Here is a 17,285-nt window from a genome sequence, read left to right as displayed (position 1 = left end):
GAGTGTTAATTTGGATCACCCATTAAATATTTTGGGTTCTTGAGAATTAATGGGCAAACAACCCATTAATCTGTTTACAAGCCCTTGATATCTTGATTGACCCATGAACAAAAACTGGCCCACAACTGTGGTCTTCGCGAAACAACACCAGCGTGAAGCTCATCCTTTTAGCTGAAGGAGTCATTATCAAATTAGGATTTCAAGAGTGGAGTTGTGAAGGAATTATAGTCTTGACAGACTTGGAGAACAATTGCACCACCACCCAAACTTCTCATTATTTAGAGGGACTTATTCTCAGAGAGAAAAATAAATTGATAAGTGTGCTAAGAGAGAAAAAGAAATTGATACAACTTTCTCGTTTTTTCTGCACATTTTGGAATTAACTCCCAAAACATCTTTTTTTTTCTTCCATGGATTTCCTTTTGCTTGGCAGAGCTTTATTGAACGGGAATCATCTTATGGATTTGCTATCCATATATGTAATTTAAGGGTTGCCAACCAACATGAATTTATCATCCAAGAATTTGATTTAATGGTTGTCACCCAACATGGATTTATCATCCAATAAATTGATTCAAGGGTTGCCCCCAACTTGGATTTGGGTTGCCACCACACAGAAATTAATTGAGATGACAATATACCTATGACAATTTCTTTTGTCTCTGTGCTCTAGCAATTTTTCCAGCAGCAGCTCCCTTTTTTCTTCTCTCTCCTTTTCCTTTATAGCCTTGCTTTTTGTAGGCTACATATGAGAAATTTCTTTAGTGTAGGATGCTTCATTCAAATATTGAATAATCAGCTCCACAAATACAGGAACCACCAACCTCTCTTGAGAGATTTCATTGGTTGGTCAAATTCCCATTTTTTTAGAACTCCTCTTATTACCCAGCTTCAAGGAGATGAGGAGATTTTCACGTGGGATCAACCCACTTTTGAATTGTTTTATCTCTTGCTTTTAAAATTTGAAAAGCTTATTGGATAATTGGATTTACTTTTTTTTTATGAAACACTTATCATCTGTATTAGACAATGCTTGCTGGACGTGGGCTTAGGCAAACCCAAGCCCTTCTTTCTTTTTTTGTGAATTTTTTTATTTCAACATAAAGTAAGCATGAAACTGTCATTCATCTCCTGATAAAGGAAGTAGATCACAAGCCATATTGTATAATAGATTAATAATGAATCCTAATTTCAGCATATTGTTTGAGTTTGCCATATTTTTACAAAGATATCAAAAAAGCCAACCGGCAAGGGGAGCCAAACCCAACCAAACAAACAGGACAGACACACCATACCAAAGAACTAAAAACAAGAACAGGAAGCAAAAACACCAAAAGAACTAGAGAGGATGGAGGTCGCACAAGCCACGACTCCAAGCACATCCCCTTTCTGGCAAGCGAGGCAACGGCATCCGCAGACCGGTTTGCCATATGCTTGCGTTATTATGATTGGAAAACTATACAAATTTTACTTCCAATCCCTCTTCTTAAACTCAACAAAGTCTATCACACATTTGTTGCTAAACTACCATTATGTCTTCCAATAACCGCTTGAGCAGAGGAGCGGCAACATGCTCGGTCTTTTCTCTGCAACCTAACGGTTGCCGCATCTGTTCAAGATCCGCACAACCTCCATCATTGAAGGCCTATCACAAGGAAGTCTTTGGGTGCAACGGATGGCAAGTGTGAAAACAAAGCACATTTCATCCAACCAACAAGGTTCTCTGATGTCCTCGTCCAGAGCATCGGCAAGAGGGTTGCGTTTTTCAAAATGGCGCCATGCCCATTCAACAAGATTAGTGTGTTCGTCCTTAGCTTCCCTACCTGTGGTCAACTCCAGAAGGATGACACCAAAACTGTATACATCGATCTTCTCATTCATTCGTCTTGTATAGCCAAATTCTGCATTCAAGTCATAAAAACCATATACTGAGATTGCTAATAGAAACAAAGGAAAAATAAACCACATTTCTTCAGGAACTAACTCCAACATTTGTGGGGGTGTAAGGTTTACCTGGAGCAAAGTAGCCGGGGGTGCCAGCAACGGCCGACATTGTAGCGAGTTCTCCTTCCTTGACCAGCATCTTGGCTAGACCAAAATCTGCTATTTTTGCATTAAAATCAGAGTCCAACAAAATGTTACTCGATTTCATGTCTCGATGCACAACAGGTGGCACACAGTAGTGATGCATGTAGCAGAGGCCCCGAGCAGCTCCCACTGCAATCTGCAACCTCTTAGGCCAGTCCAGCACAACATGGTGGTCTGAACTCGTGAGATTGGATGGCCAATTTCTCTTGTGAAGCCATTGATCCAGGCTTCGATTCTCCAAGTACTCATAGACAAGAAGTTTTGAATTGTCCTTGGATATACAGCACATCAGCTTCACTATGTTGGCATGTCGAATGGAACTCAATATCTTCACTTCTGCAAGAAATTCTTTTTCAAGCTTCTCTTCTAAGTTCGTATCATTCGAAATCTTTTTCACAGCAACAACATCGCCTGTACGATTCACAGGAACACGATAAACTTTTCCTGATCCTCCACTTCCAACCAGATTATTTTCTGTAACCCCTGAGATAATTTTTGACTCTGTGAAATTCAGCCTCTGAAATCGGGTGAGCTTCCAATTAGAATCTGATCTATTTCTCTTCCAATAAGCTCTGACCATGAAGAATGATAAGGACAAAGCCAACAAGGACAAAAGTATGCCGAAAGTTAAGATCAATGCAAGATATTTAGACGAAATTTTGCCAGACTTACGGTTGCATATCTTGAGTTTTGCTGATGGGCTAGTTGCACAGAGACCTTGATTGTCCAAGAAGCTTCTGTCATAAGCAGCATTTTCAAATTCAATTGGAATCTTCCCAGATAGGTGATTGGACGAGAGATTGAGATTGTTGAGCTTCAGACGCCCAAGTTGAGCTGGAATTTGGCCAGAAAGTTGGTTTTCTGAAAGGTCTAGCTCAGCAAGGCCTGGTAGAAGACCAAGTTTCGCTGGAATTGGTCCATACAGTTGATTTCGACTGAAATTAAGGGTATAGAGTGTTTTCCATGATATAATATCTGTTGGAAGGAAGCCGGTAAGCTTATTCTGATCAAGATAAAGAGTAATTAAGCTAGAAAGAGAGGTTAGTTCCTGAGGAACAGTGCCATTAAAGAAGTTATTACCGGCGTCAAAAACCTGCAAATTCGTCCAGGAAGACACCCCGGCTGGAATGTTACCTGAAAATCTGTTATCTCTGATTTCCAGCCGCGAAAGATTCCAAGACATCTTCTCAGGAAGCTCGCCGGTAAAAGAATTGTTGCTCATCAGCACAGAACTCAAGTTTGGTGCTGTCCACATGCCACTAGGAATGTTTCCAGACAACCCATTATCATAAACCTTCACGGTGGACAAACTACTGCAATTTCCTAGAGAGGTTGGTAACTCCCCAGTGAGATTGTTCTCATAAGCTTCAAGTCCTAGCAGCTTACCCCAATAGCACAGATTGTCTGGGAGTTTGCCAGTGAGCCTATTGACCGAAACTTCGAAACTTTCAAGCTCTGAATACCTCCCAAAGTCTGGATGCAATGTTCCTGACAAATTATTGTTGGACAATTTGAAATTTATGAGATTCGGGAGACGGCCAATGTTTGTTGGAATCTCACCTGAGAAATCGTTATAAGACAAAGCTAACACTGTTAGCTTGGTAAGCTTTCCATAATCTTCTGGTATTGGCCCTGTCAAATAGTTTCCAGAAAGATCAATAGCACTCAAGTTCAATGCTTCAACCATTTGAGGTACATCCCCAGACAGTATGTTCTGGAAGAGATGGATTATACTTAAATTCTCCAAGAGAAACAAACCACTTGGGATTGTCCCACTCAAACTATTGATTGCCAAATCCAATTCTTCCAGTGCTTCCATTTCCCCAATTGTTCCAGGGAGTTCTCCAACCAAATACGATTGGCGTATACATAGAGTCTTCAACTTTTTCAACCTGGTGAAATTGGAAAGCAGGTTCCATGGCACAAGTTTTACATTGTAAGAGAGATTTAGGTCTTCAAGATTGGACAAATTACCTATCTCTGGCGGAACGGAACCATTAAACTCGTTCATGCACAGCTGCAGGTTCCTGAGCTCTTGTAACCGGCCAATAGCCACAGGTATGTCACCAGAAAAGTTGTTACGGGCAAGGTTAAGGTATCGAAGCCGACGCAGGCTGTCGATACCATCAGGAATCTTGCCAACAAAGTAGTTTTGAGAGAGGTCCAAGTACTGTAGCTTTGAACAGTTGTAGAAAGCTTTTGGGAACTCTCCAGGAAAGTAGTTGTAGCTGAGATCAATGAGTGTGAGGTTCTTGAGATCACAAATGAAAGGTGGAACTGATAGGGTGATGTTCGTGTGGAACAGAGACAATCCGGTGACGGAGTTGTTTGTGCAGGTGATCTCAGGCCGCCAGGAACAGTGGGAAGTGTTTGATGTTGATGGAATCCAATGGCTGAGGAACGGTGGAGATTGCAAGTATGACTTTAGTTTTAGCAGGACAGCTTGTTCTCGGTCTTGCAATGACTGAGAGTTGGCATGGCTGATGAGGAGGAGGAGGAGGAAGAGAAGGAAGCAGAGATGGGTTTGGAGAGAAGATGTTGGCCTGAGTTTAGTCATTTTGTGATGGAGGTTCAGAAGTTGGTCTGTCCCCGCGGTTTTAAACTCTGGTGAAGTGAAGACGTGTGGTTTAGTTTGGTAATGGGGAAGGACAGATTAAAAAGGAAAATAAAGAAAGAAAGAAAGGATACGAACAACTGGCTGAGAATTAATTGCATGTTGAATTTTGGTTTTGAGGGCAGTGGATTTCTTTTGAGTAGCTTTTTAAGATATCAATCGGACAAAGTCAAACAAATTGCAACGGCTGTTTTTAAGAGAGAGGTAAAATACAAGTGAAATTATTATCTTTATCCTATTATTCTATCTAACGCCGGTGTTATTATTATATTGTATATCAGACGTTTGACACAGTCCAGTTATTTAGACATGAATCATATCAGATTTCAACTTGAGAGTGTTAGGCTTAACTTTTTGACGAAGTTTTCCACAGGAGGCGAATTGGTAGAACGTCTAATTGGAGGCCATAAATATCTCCATATATATTGGATAGTTTTTATTAAAATATATATATATATATATATAATACAATATCTAGAGAGTTGACAGATAGAAATATACGGGATAAATGAATTTTGCATATCCATAAAAATAAAAAAGCAAGAGAAGAAACAACAGAGATAAAGAATTGAAGAATGATTATTCTTTTCTGGTTTGAGAAGAATATACTTCAGAAAAGCTGTTTTTCTAACAGGATCAGTTAATAATGGTGACCAATGTGTTCCCAGAAGATGCACAATAGATTCTTTACAATGCATGTGAAGATGCTGCATGTGGAAAGTTAACTAAGGAGCAAAGAAAAGAGATGATTCCTCACACGCATCTAATTACGATATTATGAGAGTTCGAACCGATCGAGACGCCTGAGTTGCAAGTCAAAACAGAGATGGGAAAAAGAGATGAAAGGGAGAAGAGAAGGATAATTGCCACGACCAAGTTGATCAGTTCATACTAGCAGCTTCTTTTTTTTGGGTGCAATCGCACGCGTCTTTTTTACGTCTTTAGAGTTTTTTTTCTTTGCTTCCTTTATCTTTTTCCCTTGCAAAGCAGGTACAGTTACCAGACACAGCCACATTTGACCAAAGAAACCGCTAAGGATTCTAATATATTTAGTCCTCGTCTACTTAAAATACAGCGATTTGAAAACATTAAAAAGGAAAATAAAGAAAGAAAGAAAGGATACGAACAACTGGCTGAGAATTAATTGCCAATCCTCCACTGATTTCATTTAATTTCAATGGAAGATAAAGAACAAGAAGATGATCCTATTATTATCACACACAACACAATGGTGATGAATAATCGACCAGTCAAAACAGGCTAACAGGCACTGACCCTTTTATGGAGAAAAACTTCCCTGCACATGATGTCACGCTCAGCAATTTACAAAAACAGTAAAAACGTGTCTGGTAAGATAATTTGAGAATAATAATATGTAAGTTATTTTTCATGCATATTTTTGCTAATTTTTGTTCTCAAAAAATATTTTAAATAAAGGCTAAAATTATTATAAACAATGAGAAATTTATAATTTGAGAATAATAATGTATAATTAAAAAAATTCTAATGTTAGAAAAACCTAGATAATAAAATTATATTATCTTTAATTTAAAATTAATATGAAATTGAATAATATATGATGATTTTATCATTAAATTAATATACACTGGTGTAACAAAATAAAATAATGAAATGCAAGTATGACTTTAGTTTTAGCAGAACAGCTTGTTCTTGATCTTGCAATGACAGAGAGTTGGCATGGCTGATGAGGAGGAGGGGGAGGAAGAGAAGGAAGCAGAGATGGGTGTGGAGAGAAGATGTTGGGGTTGGTTTAGTCATTTGGTGATGGAGGTTCAGAAGTTGGTTTGTTTCCGCGGCATGAATTCTGGTTTTGAGGACAAGACAAGCAAGTTTTCCAGTTCCAGAAGATGCACAAAATTTCAATTCATGTGGGCTTTGAACTTTGGAGAAAAGTTGAGTGATGATATCAATGGGTTTTGGTGGAAATAGATTTGTATTCTGTCAAACAGCTGATAGTGAAAAGCAGTATGCATGCAGATGCAGATGCAGATGGGGGGCCAACAACCAAGATGCTGGAAAAAAGAAATGCAAGTCTTTGTTGACCAATCTTGGCCTTTCTTCTAACACTACCACTCAAACTTTGTGCGTCGCTTGTGAACTTTTGAGTCAAAAACAAAAACCAAGCGTCAAGGACAAGGACCTTGCTGATAACACGTTCACACGTCAAAAGAAATTTCTTTAGATATTAATTAATTATCAATCAATTATATTATCACGTTCGCACGACAAAAGAAATAAGAAAAATTATTTTCATATTGTATGAAGTTTGGTGGTAATTCTTCGATGGACCCGGTCATCTCTATCAATCATAATCTTTTGTCTTGAGCATATTAGATTAAGGCCTTTTGTATAGTTTAGTCCATGCCTATTCAGCATCTTGGCTAGACCAAAATCAGAGTCCAACGAAATGTTACTCAATCGATTTCACGTCTCGATGCACAACTGGTGGCACACAGTAGTGATGCATATAGCAGAGGCCCCAGCTGCACCCACGGCAATGTGCAACCTCTTAGGCCAGTCCAGCACAGGACGTTGGACTGACCTCGAGAGATTGGATGGCCTGTTTCTCTTATGCAGCCATCCATCCAGGCTTCGATTGTCCGAGTACTCATAGACAAGAAGTTTTGAATTGTCCTTGGATATACAGCACATCAGCTTCACTATGTTGGCATGTCGAATGAAACTCAATATCTTCACTTCTGCAAGAAATTATTTTTCAAGCTTCTCTTCTAAGTTCTTATCTTTCCAAATCTTTTTCAGGGAAATAACATCGCCTGTAGGATTGACAGGAACACGATAAACTTTTCTTGATCTGCCACTTCCAATCATATTACTTTCTGTCAATCCTGAGAGAATTTTTGCCACTGAAATTCAACCTCTGAAATGAGGTGAGCTCCCAATCAGAATCTGATCCGTTTCTCTTCCAATAACCTCTTGACCAAAAGAATGATAAGTGGGTGACCATGTTCATGTCAAAAACAAAAGCCTTGTGAGGGGAACATATGTCAAACTGCAACCTCACACCGAGGACTTTCTTGACATCTAAAACCCTAAAGCCGTTTTGGAGCTGGGTGACACTATCATGGTTCCTTATAACAGTAAGAAGTATTACATCAACATAATTGAAACAAAGCCCTCCTCTGCAATCAGTATAGTTGATACCGACTGAAAGAGGCCAGCACCATCCACTCGGCCAAAGAAGAGACCACAAGAAGCTGAAGAAGATGAAGAGCCACCTCAAAAGATAGCAAAGTTCAGTCCCTTTACTGGTTCAACAAGACAATTGGATGGAAAACTGGTCTTGACACAATCCATTGCGCCTACAGTTTCCTCTCCTCCTGTACTCAAGAAGCACCAAATGGAGAGTGGAAATGGAACCAATAAGGGTTCTGAGTCATCAGCTTCTGCTTCATTTCAACATTCTGGAAAGCTTGTGTTTGGTTCAAATGTCAACCGGCCCATGAATGAAACCCCAAAAGTTTCCCCAAACAACAGCAGTAGGCAGGAGCCCTCTGACAAGGAAGAAGAGCCAGAGTTGCAAGCATTCACAGGGAAGAAATATACCCTGAAATGGTGAAGTTAAGGCATATCGATCCTTTGTCTAAAACATATGAGAATGGCTATGGTCGAAAGCCTGGATAACAAGTAACACCTAGGGAGGGAGAATTTGTTTGACTCAGTATTTCCTTGTTCTGATTACCATCAATTATAGCAATTGCAATTGTCATCTTTACTGGTCTCTGATTCTTCCTTTTTTTTCATACATAATTGGTATTTTTTGGCTTTTGAAATAACTGAATGTACGTATTAATTATTTCAGTCTAATTCTCAGTCTAGTCTGAAGATAACTATACTTTTGTGCTAATAAAGTTAAGCCCCTCACTCATTCGTTTTTAGGGCAAAAGCAGGACTGTACAACGTTTTTCTATTTACGACTTGCTTTGAGGACATGTTAATCACCTAGAATCCCACTAGAAGAGCACTTTTCTTTACCAATTTCAAGTTCTAGTTGAAAACTATACTCTTTTCACCATTGATGAACAACTATTTTCAATTAGATTTTAGTCAGTTTAGCAAATAAACATAGCCATAATCCAAAATGAGTATTGAAAAGAAGAATGATGATAAACCCACCATACCGAAAAAGAAAGAAAAAACAAATTTCTTCCACAAAAGAGAGCAATTCTAAAACAAACAAAAACGACCAAACCCGTAACCAAGAGAAGAAAACGAATCATGCAGAAAGTGACAAACTCAGCCAACACAGTTCAGTTTCTTAATTATCCATTTCTCAACATGTATGATCCATGTCAAATCTAGGTCCAGTATAGTCTATAGCTAAATGCTTAATATCTACATATTTGGCCTTTGACTCTGTTTTCAATGAGCGGACTAGCTGATAGTTGAAACAACGGTATCCATTAGTGCCTAACAGAGAACGGGAGGAGGGAAGGAGTCATTTAGAACATAATGAGAACATCTAAAAGTCAGTTTAGAAGATAAAAATGGGAATGCAACATTTTTCCTTCAGAAATCAATAGCTGGGCTACTTTCACATTGCTGGAGTTGATACTTTATGAACCAAACATATTAACATCTAAAAGGTTTTATTTTTCTTAAACTTTCTCTATCAGTAAAACCCACAAATTTGACACAATATAAGAATTGGTGAAGATTCAACCCCATACCAACTCACATTGATTGCCTTTGCCTCCATAAATTTGATACAACTATGCTCGCAGAGAGTCTTTATTTTGCAGGGGCAGATTCAAGTGAAACATTATTAAGGCGCTCCAGAGCCACAATAAGCGCCTGGGTACCCAAATTGCCTTCCCCATGAGCCTTCAACGACAAGTAAAGCTGCTGAGCCAGAGCCAATCCAGGCAAAGCCAAACCCATGTTCTGGCATTCCTTCAAGCAAATGCCCAAGTCCTTCACAAAGTGGTTCACATAGAATCCCGGCTCGAAATCCCTCTTCAAAATCCTACCTCCATACGAATCCAGCAACTTTGAACCAGCCGCACCCACTTTGATCGCATTTAAGAACAGACCCACATCGAGACCAGCCTTGTGAGCAAAGACCATGCCCTCCACCAGACCCACCATGGTTGAGGCTATGACTATCTGATTCGCTAGCTTCGCGAACTGCCCTTTTCCACTGCCACCCATGTAATTAACTTTACCCATGAGAGCAAATAAAGGTGCTAGCTTGAGGATGACGTTTTCGTCCCCGCCGGCAAGGATCGCCAGAGTTCCGTTTTTGGCGCCGACGTCGCCGCCAGTGACCGGAGCGTCGACTGAGAAGCAGGATTTGGCGGCGGCGGCCGAGGAAATCTCGACGGCGAGGGAGGGTTCGGAGGTGGTCATGTCCACGAGGATGCCGCCGGGTCGGAGGCCCGAGAGGGCCCCTGTGGTGGGGTCCAGGAGGACGGAGCGGACGTCGGAGGGGTAGCCGACGATGGAGAAGACGACGTCCGATTGGGAGGCGACGGCGTTGGGGGAGTGAGCCAGGTGGGCCCCGAGGTCGACGAGGGGCTGGGCCTTGGAGAGGGTGCGGTTGAAGACGGTAAGGGAGTAGCCGGCTTTGAGGAGATGGGTACACATGGACCGGCCCATAACGCCGGTGCCGATCCACCCGACCCGGGTGTTTGATGGGCTCACGGTGGAGTCGGATGACGTCGCGGTGGCCATCGAACGGCGGAGGCAGAGGCGGGAGAGACCGGTGAAGTGAGAGACTGGGCGAAGGAGTGGAAGCGAAATGTGTTTGACTATTTTCATTGTCATCGCATTATCTCATTTTGTATAAGCGGACGGTGACTTTGCGGTTCTCATTATTTTTCATAGAAAATCAACGGTTGATGTTAAGAGCAAGGTGGCGGGTTCTCCAATTGGGCAAGAGGCAAAACCCGCCAAGGTTTGGGTTTAGACACAAAGCCAACAACCAAATGGGCTTGACCATGGATCTGAAGTTATGCAACCCATCTTCGATTTTTATATCAAATATGAAAAGTTATTGAAATTTTTTCGAAACTGATAAACGACGCCTTAGTAATGTGTGAGAAAAGTCCTCTCCCTTCTTAAATTTGGCGAAAAAAAAAGAGAAGAAGATAAACAAGACACCACCACCTATCCCAAAACCAGAGTATTAACATTGGAATTGATATGAAGAGTGAATCTTTTGAACTAACTGATTTCATATTAATCTATATATATAAAGCAAAAGGCAGAGCATGGTAAAACATTCAAAATACCAGAAAATGTCATTGATTAATATAAGCATTAAGAATTGAAATGATTAATTAAATGAGGATAATATGGTAAATTCACACTTTTTCATATTTAAAAAAATTAAAATTAAAAGAAAAATCAGATAATGGATTCTATTTTTATGGAACACAACTACCAATTATTATTTTTAATTCTAAAATAAATTTAAATTTTTAAAATAAGCCTCTTGCAAGCTCAGAACCGAGTGCCGCGCGTGCAAAGAGGCTATGTAATGCAAGCATGAAACTGACATTTATCTCTTGATATAGGAACTAGTTCACAAGCCAGAGTATAATAGAATAATAATGATCTCTAATTTATGCAACTACCAAACAAATTAAAGTGTTTATATGTGTTCGTTGTTCCGGAATCTCATATAAATTTGATTATTTTGTTGTTAAAATGATCATAAATGAGAAAAAAAAAAATTAACATCGCATAAAATACATGAACATAATATAAGTTAAAAGAAAAATGCACAAATCAAAATAAATCATAGAACCCTAGCTCTAAATGAGATGCCCTAAGTAATGACACTTTCACCAGACCAACCAATGGAATTCATTGCTGTCAGAAAAGGGAGGACGCAATCGCAGAAGAACGCGTGAAGCTGTTTGACCAGTTGAAATCAGCAGCAGGTGGCGTAAAATGAGTAGGTGAATCTCCATTTATGATCTCCAACAAACCATACAAATCCTAGAGATTATGAGATGGACTGCTAACTAGTCTTCTGTGGTCTTGATTCACAAAAAAGGAAATAAAAAAAACTGCTTTTAACTGGAGAGAGACTGTGTGCGCTCCAAAATTGAGCTCCTGCGCTGCGCCGAAGGTATCTAGTCTGCAACTTCAAGCACATCTCTCTCTCTCTCGTAGTTTTTGCTTTAAGCGTCGTAAGCTTTTCTTTGATTTTGAGGACGCTTTGTTATACAGCTTTTGCTTAGGCTTGCTGTGTTACAAACTTGTTACATTCTTCTTCTCTTCATTTATATTTCATTTATTTCTTTGAGTTTTTTGTTTTTATGTTTTTATGTTTTTGGCTACTGAGAAGTTGCTCTCTAGATCTATACATATAGAGTTATTTTGGGTGAGAAGTGAAGGGTGTCACATGTTGCATGAGACTTAATGATATGTACGTCGTCTAAAGTCATTACATTATTTATTGGTTGAGCTGATTAAGTTGTTGCTTTTTATTTGTTACATATATTGCATATATAGCTAAGCAGCTAAGCTACGTAGTGATCTATGGAGATGATAATGGACATCTTGTTCCTGTGTTTGGGGCTCGTGTTTCTCCTGCTCTGGTGGCGCTACTGGTCGGTGACTGGCGGAGGACGGAGGAATCTGCCCCCGGGGCCGCCAGGTTGGCCAGTGGTGGGAAACCTGATCCAAGTCATCCTCCAGCGTCGGCCCTTCATCTTTGTAGTCCGTGATTTACGTGCAAAATATGGTCCCATCTTCAGCATGCAAATGGGGCAACGCACTCTCATCATCGTCACCAGCTCCGATCTCATCCACGAAGGCCTCGTCCAGAGAGGTCCCGAGTTCGCAAGCCGCCCCGCTGACTCCCCCATCCGCCTCCTCTTCAGCGTCGGCAAGTGCGCCATCAACTCCGCCGAGTACGGCCCTGTCTGGCGCACCTTGCGCCGAAACTTCGTCACCGAGTTGATCAGCCCGGCCAGGATTAGGCAGTGCAGTTGGATCCGAAAATGGGCTATCCACTCCCATATGGACAGGCTCAAATCCGAGGCGGCTGCAGACAACAACGGCCGCGTTGTCCACGTCATCAGCAACTGCAGGCTCACCATCTGCAGCATCCTCATATGCTTGTGCTTCGGGGCTAAAATCTCCGAGGAGAAAATCAAAACGATTGAGACCGTTTTAAAGGACGTTATGATGATGACCACACCGAAGCTCCCGGACTTTCTGCCGGTCCTCACTCCGTTGTTCCGCCGGCAGGTGAGAGAAGCTAAGGAGCTGAGGAGGAGGCAACTGGAGTGTTTGGTTCCACTCATAAGAAACAGAAAAACATTTGTTCAAGCTAATCAAAGTAGTGATGGTAATATGGTGAGCCCCAAGGGGGCTGCTTATATTGACTCCTTGTTTGAGCTGGAGGTGCCTGGAAGAGCTCAACGGTTGGGGGAGGAAGAGCTTGTCACCCTTTGCTCGGAGGTCATCAATGCCGGGACGGATACGAGCGCCACGACGCTGGAGTGGGCTCTGCTCCATTTGGTGATGAACCAAGAAATCCAACAAAAGCTTTACAATGAGATTGTTGACTGTGTAGGGAAGGAGGAGGTGACTGAAAGTGACGTTGAAAAAATGAGCTATCTTTCTGCGGTGGTTAAGGAAACGTTTCGGAGACACCCGCCGAGCCACTTCGTCCTGTCGCACGCGGCGGTGAAGGAGACGGAGCTCGGCGGGTACACCGTTCCGGCGGATGCAAGTGTGGAGTTTTACACTGCATGGGTCACTGAGGATCCGGATCTGTGGGAGGATCCGGGGGAGTTCCGACCCGAGAGGTTCTTGGAGGGCGACGGGGTTGACGTGGACGTTACCGGGACCAAAGGAGTGAAGATGGTACCGTTTGGAGCGGGCAGGAGGATATGCCCGGCGTGGACTTTGGGCACTTTGCATGTAAACCTGCTGCTTGCTCGGATGGTGCAGGCTTTCAAATGGTTGCCGGTTCCGGATGCCCCACCCGACCCTACTGAGACATTTGCTTTCACTGTTGTTATGAAGAACCCTCTCAAGGCCATTATTTTGCCTAGGTCATCGTCGTCCATCATTGTCTGATACTTTTTGTATGGTTGGTTTAATCAGTAATTATAGTTATTATTAGTATCTGTGTGGCTTACCACATTTTTATTGCTACATTAATTGTTTTTGTTTTTTATCTGTTTTTCGGCTTTAAATTCAGGATGAAGACCATTCAAGACAACCAACAACCATTCTGCATCATCCACCAACTCTAAGAAAATAGGGATGATTTCCTTTATGAATTTTGTTGGGTTTTGAAGAGGTTTTATCTGTAAAATTTATTGCTGTAAGATTTTAGATACAATGCCTTTAATCCAACTCTCAATCAGTTTTCGAATTCATCGGTCAAGTCAAGTAAATTCAAAGAAAAATATTGTAGTGTACCAAGCTAAACATTAATTACACTTTTTCTCTTGCATATTTCTAATTTAGTAATATATTTGAAAAACTAAACTAAATTTGTTTTTATTCTAACAAATTAAACATGGGAAAAAAAGGAAGTAAAATGATCTCATCACAAATATATATATATATATATATCGTCGTCTTCTCCATTCACGCTAGCTGAATCTGAAACATTCTCCAACTAAGTGAAGACATTAATCCACAAGAACAAATGCTAGTTGCTAAATAAACCTCCAAAAATAATCAAACAATAAATCAGCAAGGAAAATACTTCACTCATTCTCTTATAAACAAGAGCTCCTTCATTCTTATCAATGACAATATGACATGTATGCAGAAATTTATCCTTTTGTATTTTTAATAAATTATTTTTCCATGTATATCAAACCATGATTTGTAGGGTCTTCTTCGGAGAAGGCAAGTAGTATCCAATCAAAGAAGGTACGAAGAAGCATGGAAAGGGTATTTCAGTCACTTACTCAAACCTAAGTCAGTCGGGTCGGCACACGGGTTGGTTCAACTCGGATGTCCTAGGACAACGACGTCGTTAAAAGAATAGAGTATCTTATCTTCCAAGGTTGTCGTTTTAACCTCCTCGCCATCGGCAGTCGGTCTAATACTCATTCATCTTCCTCAATAAGCTTCGGAGTGGAGCAGCTCAGCGATACAATGAGGCATGGACTGTGGATAAGGTACACAGAGAATCAAAAGCCCTTTACTTTCTTCAGATATTGCTTTTGATTAAAGTTTTGTTGTTTCTCTGCAACCTGTTTTATGCCTTCGAATTCAGTTTTCTGATTTTGAAGTTAAGTGAATACAATAATGTCCACAAATTTAACAAGGGGCCAAGCATTTCCCTTGGCTTTAAGGATTTGTTCAAGACCCAGATGCTCTAAACCATTCAACACCTCAAAGCCCCAATCTTTACAAATTGGTTCTCTTCCAAAACCCCCACTAAACCTTACTTGGGGGAAGCTCACTAAACCCTCATGTGGGTCTGGTCAGAAAATGTATGGGATGTCCCATTTGGTTCATTTTTCAACCGATTCCTGTTGTAAGATCCTAGAAAGTGGCGTTCTTGCAAAACCCAGAAGCGTCTCTAGCGGATTCAGGCTTAAAAATGCCACACAGAATTGGCTTTTGATAAGAGGTAGAGCCTTTTCGAGTTGGTCTGGTCAGAAAGTTAATGGAGGGAGTAGTGTGGCAAGAGCTGGTAAAAGACTCCCGTGGTTGCCGGCAAACAAAACCAAGGGAGCAAAAGGATTGGAGAAAGCAACTACTGCTAAGACATCTATTTCTTCTTGGGAGGAATCTGCTAAGAGGTTAGAGGAAGTTAATGATAATGCTTCTTGGGGAGAATCAGCAAGGAGCTTGGATGGAGACAGTAGTAAGTCCTCTTGGGACAAATCAGCAAAGAGTTTAGAGGAAGCACCAAAGTTGAAAGCTGGTCGTTCTTCTTGGGAGGTGTCAGCGGAAACTTATGTTAGGAGAAGTGGCCCATCAGAACGGGGGAGAAAAGAAAGTAGAACTGGAATGGTAAGTATGGCACATGACCGGCAAAGTGATTACCGCGGGAGGGAGAAAAGATTGGAGGAAGCCAAGACAGAAGGAGATGAAAAAGAAGAAGAAATGGAGGCTGTTGATGATCCAAGGTGGGATCGTATTCAAAACAAGTTCAGGGGAATGGAAGATGTTAAATCTGGACGTGAGAGACCTGAGTTTCGAAGGTGGAATAGGCAGGAAGATTGGGGTAAGAAGACATGGAAAGAGGCTACAGAATCGTCTGTGCCTAGGATGATTGGCCAAGGTGTTTATGGCGTTGGTCCAGTTTTGGCTGCTTTGTCGGCTGGAAGAAGAGAATTTTATGCATTGTATATTCAAGAAGGGTTGGATTTGAGCAAAAATAATAGGAAGAAGAAGGACAAGAAGGGATTTGAGAGAATTTTGATAATGGCTGATAAGCTTGGATTAAGTGTAAAGGATGTGTCCAAGCATGATCTTAATATGGCTACTGATAATCGACCTCATCAGGGTCTCGTGCTTGATGCTTCTCCATTGGAGATGGTAAAAATTAAGGAATTGGACCCTGTTTCAGTTGAGGAAGATAAGTGTTCTCTTTGGGTTGCTTTGGATGAGGTTACAGATCCTCAGAATTTGGGGGCAATCATCAGGTCTTCTTACTTCTTTGGAGCTTCAGGGGTGGTGTTATGCGCCAAGAATTCAGCCCCGCTTAGTGGTGTTGTGAGCAAAGCAAGTGCAGGCTCACTTGAGCTAATGGAGTTGAGATACTGCAAGAATATGATGCAGTTCCTAACATCCTCGGCTGAAAATGGTTGGCGAGTTCTTGGAGGTTCTGTTTCTTCCAGAGGCTATACCATTGAATGAGGTTGTGCCTAGTGTGCCAACAATTCTTGTTCTGGGCAGTGAGGGCACCGGGTTGAGGCCTTTGGTGGAAAAATCTTGCACTGACTTGATTAGAATCCCTGGAAATATTCCTGTGGATGTAAGTGCTGGTGGAGCTGATGATATTGAAACTGGGGAAGTGAGTCATGGGTGCTCAGCTGAAGAGTTCCGATCATTTTTGGCTGTGGAGAGCTTAAATGTCAGCGTTGCAGCTGGTGTGCTTCTTCATCACTTAACGGGAAACAATAATGAGAAAGATGGTCATGTGGTTAATCAGCAGACTGGCGAACTTGAGTGAGATTCTGTAGACACTTCACTGATTTTGTTGCCCCACATTTTTTCATTTAAATTAGTCTATTAAAATAGGATAATGCCCTTTCATCATAAACATTGTAAGCTATATTAGCACTTTTTAGAGCTTTATCTAAAACAGGGAGTAGGTTTACAATTTTGATTTTCATTAAATTGTTCTCAACACAGTTCGTACGACTGATATATGCGGATGCTATTACTAGTATTTGGAAGTAGACTTAGAGACAGCAACTAATCATTGTCGATGCTGTGTTATGAAACTGCTGCTGTCATCTTTCCTGCAACTTACCATTATAAAAAAAACACGTCCATTTTCCTCTTATTTGTGAGCTTGGTATTCTCATGTTAATGTAAGATTATATGGAAGTATGGTTTGCTTTGCATTGCTGATTGCAGTATTGATAGCTAAGTGTAGGCT

General features: G+C 41.0%; 3 protein-coding genes and 2 pseudogenes across 5 annotated transcripts; 2 read left to right on the top strand and 3 right to left on the bottom strand.

Moving 5' to 3' along the window:
- Positions 1-1,217: 1,217 nt before the first annotated feature.
- Positions 1,218-5,061, bottom strand: LOC103340864 (uncharacterized). The gene is given in 4 exon segments (XM_016796258.2): positions 1,218-1,534; positions 1,537-1,605; positions 1,608-1,901; positions 2,014-5,061. Coding segments are annotated over 4 exon segments (3,024 nt in total). The 5' UTR covers positions 4,646-5,061; the 3' UTR covers positions 1,218-1,505.
- Positions 5,062-6,888: 1,827 nt separating this feature from the next.
- Positions 6,889-9,074, bottom strand: LOC148914534 (LRR receptor-like serine/threonine-protein kinase HSL2; annotated as a pseudogene).
- A 140-nt stretch (positions 9,075-9,214) lies between these two features.
- LOC103340814 (putative 3-hydroxyisobutyrate dehydrogenase-like 1, mitochondrial pseudogene) lies at positions 9,215-10,557 on the bottom strand (annotated as a pseudogene). The gene has a single exon (XR_016122595.1). The product of XR_016122595.1 is annotated as a putative 3-hydroxyisobutyrate dehydrogenase-like 1, mitochondrial pseudogene (transcript).
- Positions 10,558-11,659: 1,102 nt separating this feature from the next.
- Positions 11,660-14,086, top strand: CYP77B1 (cytochrome P450, family 77, subfamily B, polypeptide 1). Of its 2 annotated transcripts, XM_089042478.1 has the most exons (3): positions 11,660-11,819; positions 12,206-13,791; positions 13,908-14,086. In XM_089042478.1, exon 2 carries the CDS (start codon positions 12,233-12,235, stop codon positions 13,781-13,783), a length of 1,551 nt encoding a protein of 516 aa, XP_088898604.1. In that variant the 5' UTR covers positions 11,660-11,819; positions 12,206-12,232; the 3' UTR covers positions 13,784-13,791; positions 13,908-14,086. The 2 variants fall into 2 exon arrangements, with proteins under 2 accessions (XP_088898604.1, XP_088898603.1); XM_089042477.1 differs by having other exon boundaries at positions 12,206-14,006.
- A 568-nt stretch (positions 14,087-14,654) lies between these two features.
- Positions 14,655-17,082, top strand: LOC103340816 (tRNA/rRNA methyltransferase (SpoU) family protein). The gene is given in 2 exon segments (XM_008244267.2): positions 14,655-16,519; positions 16,521-17,082. Coding segments are annotated over 2 exon segments (1,878 nt in total). The 5' UTR covers positions 14,655-14,974; the 3' UTR covers positions 16,854-17,082.
- The last annotated feature ends 203 nt before the right edge of the window (positions 17,083-17,285 follow it).

The sequence above is a fragment of the Prunus mume genome, linkage group LG8 (genome assembly GCF_029339155.1).
Source record: "Prunus mume cultivar Tortuosa linkage group LG8, ASM2933915v1, whole genome shotgun sequence".
In the NCBI taxonomy this organism is placed as follows: Eukaryota; Viridiplantae; Streptophyta; class Magnoliopsida; order Rosales; family Rosaceae; genus Prunus; species Prunus mume.
This window is presented reverse-complemented; position numbering and strand designations above follow the sequence as displayed.

Coding starts and splice junctions, on each gene's coding strand:
- CYP77B1 (XM_089042478.1), top strand. CDS start 12,233: ATGGAGATGATAATGGACATCTTGTTCCTGTGTTTGGGGCTCGTGTTT.